This window comes from Vanellus vanellus (genome assembly GCF_965231255.1).
Source record: "Vanellus vanellus genome assembly, chromosome: 2".
Lineage (NCBI taxonomy): Eukaryota > Metazoa > Chordata > Aves > Charadriiformes > Charadriidae > Vanellus > Vanellus vanellus.
In genome coordinates, this window is record NC_138906.1 from 131,305,443 (window position 1) to 131,315,670 (window position 10,228).

Here is a 10,228-nt window from a genome sequence, read left to right on the forward strand (position 1 = left end):
AGAAGCCCCGAGAGGAGAGCGGGGGGCCGGCATGCCCGGGATAACCGGGGCTCTGGGGCCGCTCTCGCCCTGACACCGCCGGCGGCGTCCCCCGGGGTTTGGGAGCGGAGCGGGGTGCTCCCGGCCCCGCCGGGCTCGCTGGAGGGAGGGAGCTGCAAAGAGTTGGTCAATCCCAATAAAAAAAAAAAAAAAAAAGTTTGGTGGGTTTTGCCCTTTCTCGTCCCTCCCTCCCTTCTCCCCAGATCGGTTCATTTTCAAGGTAACTGATGGGGCTTTATATTTTTTATAGGGACACAGGGGATAATCACTCGAAAGCGGCAATCTGCTACTTGAAAACGGCTAAGGGGAGGAGGAGGGGAACCTCCCCGTAGTTTGGTCTCCGTTTGCTGAAGGGGGGGTGGGGGGTGGGAGAGGGGGCTGAGGACCATTCGCCTCCCAGGGAAGCAAAGGGGACTTTGGCGGTGGGCAGGAGTGGGCACGGCCGTTCGGGTTGGTCCGGGTTTTTTAATGTGGGTTTTTTTTTTCTTCTTCTTCTTTCCCAGGCGATGCTTTTCGGGAAGACGGGTGGGGGTGGGAGGGGGCTATAAGTTAATGTAAATGCAGGGGGTGGGGGGGAGAGGGTGTCACTCCTGACTCCACGGCTAAGTTAGCAGAACTCTGCTGGCATCACTCGGAAGGGGAAGTGTTGAAGCGGGCTTTTCTGCAGTGCAGGGCTGTAATTTGCTGAAGGAGGCAAAGAACATCCTTCGATCTAAGTAGGGCTTTTAGTGTGCTCATTGATGAGTGAAAGTCGCCACACATGTCAAGCTAAAGGCAGTTGTTGGGTTACTAACAGGACACAACGTCTTGCAAACATATGCGTTAAGCTGTGTATACAGATGGCAGGGAGAATAATGGAGCAGGCGCCTCTTATAAAGCTCTAGCTGCTGCCTGTCTTCAGACCTGGGAAATGAAACTATTCAGACTCAGGGCCAGATAGCGCCTGGGATTGTTTGTTACCGTTTTAATCCTATTAATTAAAACGTTAACCTGATTGGGTAGAAAGCTCTGTCCCAACAGGCGAGTCTTCTTCATAATAACCTACTCTCAGAGATAATGATGTAAAAGACTCCCCCGTCTGCGGCGGCTGCTGGTTGATGGGTCCGGAAATCTCTTGAAGGTGAATCCAAGCAAGATAAACGGTGGAAGCGGCTCCGCTGGCAGCGCACAATGCCCCAGCGCGGCGCCTGCTGAGGGCGAGCCGGAGCCGGAGCCGGAGCCACAGCTACAGCCCGAGCCCGAGCCGGAGCCGCAGCCCGAGCCGCCGCCGGAGCCGGAGCCGCAGCCGGAGCCGCCGCCGGAGCAGGGACAACCGCGGCGCCGGGGAAGGCGCAGCCCCGGCGGGAGCCGGGAGGCGATTTCTGCCAGCGGGACGCCGGGGAGCCGCCCGCCGCGGCGCGGAGCCTTGGAGGAGCGGGCCGGGAGCTGAGGGGGGCGGAGGAGGCGGAGGCGGAGGCGAGCGGGGCGCCGATGGAGCGGGCGCTGGGGCTGCCCGCAGAAGAGGACCTCTTCCACAAGAGCCTCGCCGCCTCGGCCAAGCGCATGGAGTCCGCCTTCCGCTCGCCCCCGGGGCTCGACCTCTCCCACCCCCGCGACCGCCAGCCCTCGCCGCTCGCCTGCTACGAGGCGGCGGAGCCCGAGGCGCTGCTGCAGCCCGGCGTCGGCGGCGACCCGCTGGCGCTGCCGCCGGGCTCCGTCTGCGTCAAGTACGGCGAGAGCGCCAGCCGCAGCTCGGTGGCGGAGAGCAGCGGCGGCGAACAGAGCCCCGACGACGACAGCGACGGCCGCTGCGAGCTGGTGCTGCGCGGCGCCGGGGGGGACCCGCGCGTCGCCTCGCCGGCGGCGGGCGGCGGCGGCGGCGGTGGCGGGGGGGGCGGGGGGCTGAAGGCGGCCGAGGGCGGCTGCTCCAACAGCCACGGGCACGGCGGCAGCAAGAAGTCGAAGGAGCAGAAGGCGCTGCGCCTCAACATCAACGCGCGGGAGCGGCGGCGGATGCACGACCTGAACGACGCGCTGGACGAGCTGCGGGCGGTCATCCCCTACGCGCACAGCCCCTCGGTGCGGAAGCTCTCCAAGATCGCCACGCTCCTCCTGGCCAAGAACTACATCCTGATGCAGGCGCAGGCCCTGGAGGAGATGCGGCGCCTGGTGGCTTATCTCAACCAGGGCCAGGCCATCTCGGCCGCCTCCCTGCCCAGCTCCGCCGCGGCGGCGGCGGCGGCGGCGGCGGCGCTGCACCCCGCCCTCGGCGCCTACGAGCAGGCGGCCGGCTACCCCTTCAGCGCCGGGCTGCCCCCCGCCACCTCCTGCCCGGAGAAATGTGCCATTTTCAACAGCGTCTCCTCCAGCCTCTGCAAACAGTGCACGGAGAAGCCTTAAGCGCCGCCGCCGTTGCCGCCCCCCACCGCCGCCGCCGCGGCCCCGGGGAGCGGCGACAGCCGGCGGCCCGCACACGGCACCGGCCGCGGCTCGGGGGCCGCGGGGGCGGCGGAGGGACTGACCGCTGCCCGGCCCCCGCCGCCCTCCGCCCGGCTTCGCTTCGCCTCCCTCTTCTCCTCGGGGTTTGCCGAGACGGGACGGCGGCGGGAGCCGGCCTGCGTGCGGCGCCGGGGAGGGGGCGCGGGGCCGGGGGTGCCGCGGGGAGGAAGCCCCGGCCCGGGGGGTGCTGGGGAGGGGGGGTGTTGGGGGAGGGGGAATGTCGCTGTCGCCGGGCGACCGCTACGCGTCCGGACAAAGGAGAGGCCGGGAAAGAGCAGGCCGGGCTGGGAGCCGGGGGGTAGCGGCGGGGAGAGGGACGGAGAGCGGCCCCGGTCCCGGTCCCGGTCCCGGCGAGGGGAAGGGGCCGCGGCGACCCGGGCACGGAGGTGGACGGGACAAATCAGAGAGGGCACTTGAACATAGAATTTTTTTTTTTTTAATTATTATTAGCAGTATTATTATTATTATTCTGAGCCAGGAAACAAACAAACTTGAAATGTAAACTTATTATTTAAGCGACTCGCAGAAACAAAGAGACTGGACCATTGCTATGGAAGACTTTGTATTTTTTATCGTCTCTAAACTTTGATCCTGTGAAAATGCGCAAAGTTTGGTGAGAGTGATTTAAAAAAAAAAATCGAGAGAGTTAAAAAAAAAAAAGACAAAAAATAACTGATTAAACCCCCTATTCCGTATGGCTGAAAGTATCGCATTTTTAAAAGAAATATTTATGTGCACCTTGTTTCTTTCCACTTTGCAATGATGTATAAACAAGACATGCTATTTATTTGTTATTCTTTAAATGACCCTTCCACGCCAACAATATTTATCATGTGTTAAGGTCACGGGTCTTATGTGCAGTTACTTTAAATGCTTCTAAAATTCTGTTTATGGATTAACTTAAACTGTGTGCCAAGTGTTTAAAACATTTATTTGCCAACAACGTATAACCAGAAATGTTTATGTATCTGAGCTGCTTAGGTTTATGAAAGGTCATCTGGATTTTAAGTTGCATCATCCCTGTATTTAAATTGAGCTTTAATAAATTGCTTCAGTCCAAAAATTACAGGAAAGGTGTATTCTTAATTGCTCTACCAACTGATTTTTGAAAGGGTATTCTTTGCATTATAACAGGTAATAGCTAATTACTTTTACAAGGCATCAGAGCAATAGCTGCTACAAGAACACTTGCCAAGCCAATGTTTTCCCAGGCGCTGTGTTTTCAAAGGTATAATTTAAACCGCTTTTAATGTGTATGTAAATTATTCTGACTGTGGATGATTATTTAAGTTGAAATACTTTAAAATACTTTAGGCTGATTTACAGAACGCGTGGAATTCTTCTCTCTCTTTTTTTTTTTTTTTTTTCTGGTGGGGGTGGGGGAGAGGGTGGGTTTTTTGGAAGAAAAATGAGAGATGAAAAGCAAGAAGTAGCTATTTACCCAAAGTGAGCCTTCAGTTTGAGTTTGCATGGCTGGGTGGCTGTCTCTCTGCCATTTGTAAATTATTTTTTTTTTCCTTTTCTCTTCTTTCTTTTTTTTTTTTTTTTTCTTTTCAAAAACGAGTCCTGCTATTTTCCACTACTTGCAGATAATACAAATTCGGACTGTCAGGTTGGATGGCAAAATAGGAGCCATGATGGATCTGTTGGCAGGTCACGGATGTGTAAAGAGTGATATATATTAAATAGGTCAATCAGATTATGACAGCAATGTACGATCGTTTGTATGTGTATCTATGTCGGAAAGAATCTTTATTAAAATATTTTGAACAAACGCTTGTATTATGCTGTGCTTTATTAAGCATGTATCTCCATATTTAAGGAGGGAGGGGGAAGCAGGTAGTTTCTTTTCCTTTGCCTTGCCCTGAATGCTCCCTGGCACCCCCCCCCCGCCCGGCACCCCACTCCCGGTTTTAGGGTGTCTCAGGGAGGGGGGCGAGAAGTTCTTCCCCACTCTGCTTTTGCCCCGCGCCCGTGGCGGGCAGCCGTGGGGTAGCGCCGGGCCCCTGCCCTCCCCTCCCGCGGCTCCACGCACGCCCCTCGTCGCCCCACCCGTGGGGCTGCCTGCGCCCTGGGGTGAGCTGCGGGACCGCCCCCCTCGCCTCCTCCCTACTCCCCAAGTTTTGGAGCCGCCTGTCCCCTCGTGGACCTTCCGCCCTGCCCCAAACCCGAGGGCAGGGGGAGCAGGCGGCTCCCCAAATCTGTTCTCCCTGCGCCGGGCCCGGGCCGGGGGTCCCCGCCCCGCCGGGTACCCCGTCCCCTCGGGCGGCCCAGACAGGCGCCGGGAGTCCGCGGAGCCGCCTCTCCCAACGGCGGCAGCAGTACAGGCGGGGGAAGGGGATAAATATTTTCTGCTCCACTTCCCATCAAAAAAGATTAATCAGAACCTGTAACTTTTCAGGAAACATAACTGTAAAGTGCCACGGAGCTGTGGGAAGGCAGCCCAGAGAGGGTGGGCAGATCAGCCCCCAGGCGCAAGGAGAAGCGTCTCTCAGCATTTACTAGACAAAGGCTGGGTGCGTCTAATTATGATTATTAAAACAATTTCCATGACGATGTCTAATATTATGTTAATTTGAAAACAACTGTGTATGAAAACTGTCGACTATAATACCTAAATTCATTTAATGAAACACATCGTTAAGGCAATTAAACCTCCTGGATGTGATTAAGGAACATAATTACGACACTGTTCTGCGCCATAATTGGGTGTCTTTAATCAAGGGGTAAAGTGATCAGCAACACAGCCATTAGTTTGTATTGTTCTGTCTCTGCTGTCCATCATTCTGATTAGGAATTAACCACCGCCACCAGCTTGGCGTGGTGCGTGTCTGTGTGTGTGTGTGTGTGTGTGTGTGTGAGTGAGTGTGTGTTCGTGCATATAACATCGCAGGACACATTTGCTGCAAGATTTACCGCTTGATACCTCTGGCTACCCAACAGGCTGCCCGGAGAGGTTCCCCTCGGAAGGCGCGGGCGCTGCGCGGCTCTGCCCGGGCATGGGACGGGGAAAGGCACACGAGGTCCCGGCAAACTCCTGGAGCGGCCGGGACCTGGGCTGGGGGGAAGGCAAAAGGGCTCTGGGGAGGCCCACGCTCTGCCTCCCGTGGTGGGAAGGGGCTGAGGCGCGGACGGCGTGTGCGGGGCCGGGGGTTGCTCCCCGCCGGCTCGGAGGAGCGAGAGCGGCCGCTGCCGTCTGTGGCACATCGGGCGGTTTCGCCGTTCGCCCCTCTCTCGTCTGCCTCTGCCTCGGAGCGACGCGAGAGAGGAATGAAAACGCTTTTCGTTCCCGGCTACCGCTGCCCCCCGACTTTGGGCTCGCTTGCTACCTCCTTGCTTGCTTCGGGGAGGGGAGAGAGGGGTGTCTGGCGGGTGGAGAGGTGCTGTCGCTCCCGGCCCCTCAGCCCTGTCCCTCCGCACCGAGCAGCCCCGCTGGGAAGCGGCACGAAGCCGCCGGGCCAGTCCCTGGGCAGGTCTCGCCGATGCGAGTGCCGTGTGTGTCGGGGGTGGGGGGAGGAGAGAGGCTCCCCCGCCCCTCTTAACGCTTGATAGATCACTTAACCAGAAATGAAGGTGTCCCCCCTTCAAAGGAGCCTTCTTCCCCGTTTCCAACCGCCCCACCGAGCCGGGATGTCCCCCAGCCTCCTCCGAAGGCTCCCTCTGCCCCCGCCGCTCCGCCCGGCTCCCTTCCCCCGGCCCCTTACCCCGGCCCTGAGCCTGGAATTGTCCCAGCATGAGTGACATTGGCTTTCCTAATGTAATGACTTATGAAAGATATAATCATGTGTTAAATTGAATCCTCCGCTTAACTGTTAATGGTGTGCTCTGGGCACATTTACGTATTAGATGCTATGGTAACTAATTACCACTAGAAGAAGGGATAATACACTTTCCAGACTTTGACAAATAATTATGAGTGTTCACATCCCTGCTAGCAGCAGTTGCAGCGGATCTGCTGGAATGAGTAAGTGAATAAATGAATGGGTAAGTGAACTTGTGTGCATGGAGGGGACTAGATAATGAATAGTGGTCAAGTGAGTTTTCTTATTAAAACCTTTAATGAAAATGTGATTTAGGGTGGAAGGGGGGGAAAAAGTGCGACGCTGCCTCTAAACGTAATTAAATCGCGTAATATAAACATCAGAAACATAAATAAGTTTGCTTTTAATTAAAACGCAGCAGTCAAAGTGAATTATCCACGTGCGCGGAAAGTTTACAGCAATTAACACTTTCTTTTTTTGGTGGTGGCGGCGGCGGCGGAGGGGAGTTGTTGGGGGGTGGGGGGTAAAACAAATGAGACGGGGCTCCGCGACTCCCTCCGGGATCGTTTGTAACTCTGATTGCACCCGCTGCCAACAGGCCGGAGGGATCCTCAGCCTTTTAATCAGGCGGCGGAACAGCTCCTTGCCGGAGCGGGACAAAACTTCTGGAAAGTGACGCTGGGCTCCGCGCCGGTCCCGGTCCCCCGCCGGTGGCTCCGCGGGGTCCCGACCACAACCGGGGTTCCCGACGTCCATCGAGGGCTTAATCCTGGTTCTCTATGGAAGTATTGGGCTTGGCGGAGGCATGCGCCGCAGGGGTTAAGCCGCTCCTGCCCGCCGCCGCGGTGTCATCCCGGCCCGGGCAAGAGAGAAGGCGGGAGCCGTTACCGGGAGCGGGAGCCAACGCGGCGACCCCGGCTGCCAGCCTGACTCGGGGGCTCCCAGCAGCCGGCCACGCCGCAAGAAGGGACATCTGCTAAATGAGCAAAGAGCTGCAGCCAGCCCGGTTTCCCCGTGGTCACTCACTCATCAGCTCGGTGTCACCCAGCCTCCCCCTCCACCCCCCTCTCTCCCCCGAAGCCCTCCGGAGGGGGATTTGCTCTGGTTTTGTTGGTTCTCCAGCTTCGGGAAGGGTTAAATCCTTCCCCAAACCCCTAGTTGCCCTTGTCCTCTCAACCTGATTCAGAGACGTGTAATAAAATATGAAGCAAATTTATGGTCTGTTTCAAGCACTTTACGGCTGTATTTTTAAATTCATATATGCACATATAAGAACTATGATCTGTGAATAATTTGAAATGCTATAGGAAAACGATGCATTTTAGATCAAACATAACCGTTTTCTTACATAATTGTCTCGGATTAAAATAAAAAGAAAGATACATTTCTAACAGAGACAAAGCTGAAAATCTAATGACAGCCATAAACTGCTAGACAGCCATAAATTAACGTCTTCATCAAACGCTGAAGGGATCAGTGCTTATCTAAATCAACAATTATTTCTTCCGAGAAGTTGCAGAGCAGATTGCCCCTCTAATACTTTTTTTAAATCCTCATAATTGAAGATCAGGGACAAACAATCGCCTTTCCGGAGTAAACCTCCTCTCCACCAGCCGAAGCCCTCCAAACTCACCTAACACCCAGACCGGTTCCCCTAGGAACCTCCTCGGGGGTCCTGTCCCCTTTTCCCACTCCAGCATCCCTGGAAGCACGGGTTGCTTGCAGGAAGGGGCGGCAGGAGTCTCTCCTCATGCCCCCCTTCCCCATCCCTGTTTTTTTGGGGGGTGTGTGTGGGTTTTTTGTTTTTTTTTTTTTTTTTTTTTTTTTCCCAGGGGGTCGGGGATGTCGGGATGCGCGGCGAGCGCAAGCCGGCGCCGGGAGCCCGGCGGGCGGGTCCCCCCCGTACCGAGGTGGCATCCCGGAGCAGCGGCATCCCGGAGCGGCGGCATCTCCCTCCCTCTTCCCCCCCCGTGCTTCAATACCTTCATCAATCCCCAGCTCAACTAATGCCCATCCACTTTTCAGGTTCAAAGCTTTAGCGACGCGGCACCTCTCTCAGCTGTAGCCACCTGCGATGCCGGTTTTTTGCGAGAGGCTGCTCGTAAAGATTTCATTTTTAGGCGGCGACTGAAAGATACGTTGAGAAGATAGCCGATTCACTGGCTGGCAAGACGGAAACTAGACAGGGAAAGACATGCTGCCCGTAGGAGGTTGGCAACTAAACTGTTCGGAAGACAGAGGTAGTTGGAAAGATGAGCTGATAGAAAAGAAGTCACCGTCAAAAGTCTTCACGGGGTATTTACTTACTGTCTTTTACCCCCGCTGTAGCCAGAACTGGACTTTTAGTCAACTTTGCTGTACTCACAGCTGCTGTTGGGGGGGAGGGGGGGGGGGGGGAGGAATACAAACCAACACATCAGTGTCAAAATCGGTTTAACAAAATCTTGCAAGATGGAATCCTCCCAAGGCTCTTAGCAGAAACAGCTGAAGCTTAGGCTGCTTTTGATTATTTATTTTGCTGTAAATAGTTTTGAAGATAAGCACATTTCTGCTATTACAAATGATGTATTCACACAACTTCAGTACCTGAGGACCCAGGCAAGCCTGATGCATAGCAAAGGCGGTGCAGACACAGTACTGGTTTATATGAGGATAAAGATCCCACCACGGTTTAATTCTTTGCTTTCAAATGAAAAAGCAACATTTTCTATTTTTTATATGCAGCAACCATTTCTTCATACTAATTGCTATTTATAAACATAGACAATAACTTAAGGCTCACAATACTTTCCCAAGTGTAGTTTTAAATGGTGTTTTTGTAATGAGATCATTTTTCTGATGTGTTGTGGTTATCAGGACATGACTAGCCAGGGTACATAGGCTGGTTTAGGTAATGGACAGGAAAATACTTCACTCTCTATGGTCTGACAGTTAAAATAGCTCTATTCATATGAATTAAACATATGCCATGCATAAATTGATGTCTAGAGTAATTTTAAAATACAGTGCAATATAAGTAACATCAAGAAAACACCTTGTGTCAGAACAAATATTAGACAAAACACAGCATTAGGAGGTCTTATTAATTTCCCCGCAAAGCTATCTTTCACATCATCATGGAAAACTCACTCAGAAACGTGCCCTTCAAGAAATCTCAAACAATGCCACTTTTTATTTATAAACTTCAGTAACTTCTAATATAATGTGGAGTTAAAGCAACTGCACAGTTACAAACACATTTATCAAACCCAGAAAAATGCTGCAGGTCCATCTCCTCTATCACGTATCTTCAGCAACTCTCACAGACATACCTGACAAGCATTTCTGCATGAAGGAACGAAGAAACACTGATGTCTTTAGGGTACAACCTTCATATTAAATAGCTACTTGTAGAACTCAGTAGCTACAGTGATACTTAGGGAAGGCAAGCTGTGCTTTGCTGGTGCAGTGCAGAGTATTGTAACAATTTCCCTTCATTTCCCCTTTTAAAATGAATGATCCGAGAGAAGAGAATATTTTACACTACATAGTACATCTTGTACCACACAGGGGTTTGCAAAAGGAAAAGCCTAGGAGCTGTATTTGGGAATCCCCAGTGTATTGCAATCTTCATACTAATTTTGAATAATGTCCTAAGAATGTCAAAAGTACCTTTTTTTTTTTTTTTTTCTCATCTGATAAGAACTGGCTTAAGTTTGGTGCGAGGTAAAACAGACTTGATAATTTCTTAAATTCAAAGGAGTTGCTCCATGCTCAAGGCTTTTTTTATTTAATTGCAGAAATGCCTTTCAAGATCAAGTAACAGAAAAATGCAGTATGCTGAATAAATAATTTAAAAATGAAAGCAATAGTTGTGAATCTGTGAGAAAAGTGTAAATGTAAGCTGGAAAAAAATACCATGGACAGTCATTCAATATTAAAATAGATAGATTCACTTTTATTGTGTCTTT

At 52.9% G+C, this 10,228-nt stretch overlaps 1 protein-coding gene across 1 annotated transcript; it reads left to right on the top strand.

Moving 5' to 3' along the window:
- Positions 1-1,509: 1,509 nt before the first annotated feature.
- On the top strand, positions 1,510-2,418 carry BHLHE22 (basic helix-loop-helix family member e22; the record flags this gene model as incomplete). Its single annotated transcript, XM_082499051.1, has 1 exon — positions 1,510-2,418. One exon carries the CDS (start codon positions 1,510-1,512, stop codon positions 2,416-2,418), a length of 909 nt encoding a protein of 302 aa, XP_082355177.1.
- Between the last annotated feature and the right edge of the window lie 7,810 nt (positions 2,419-10,228).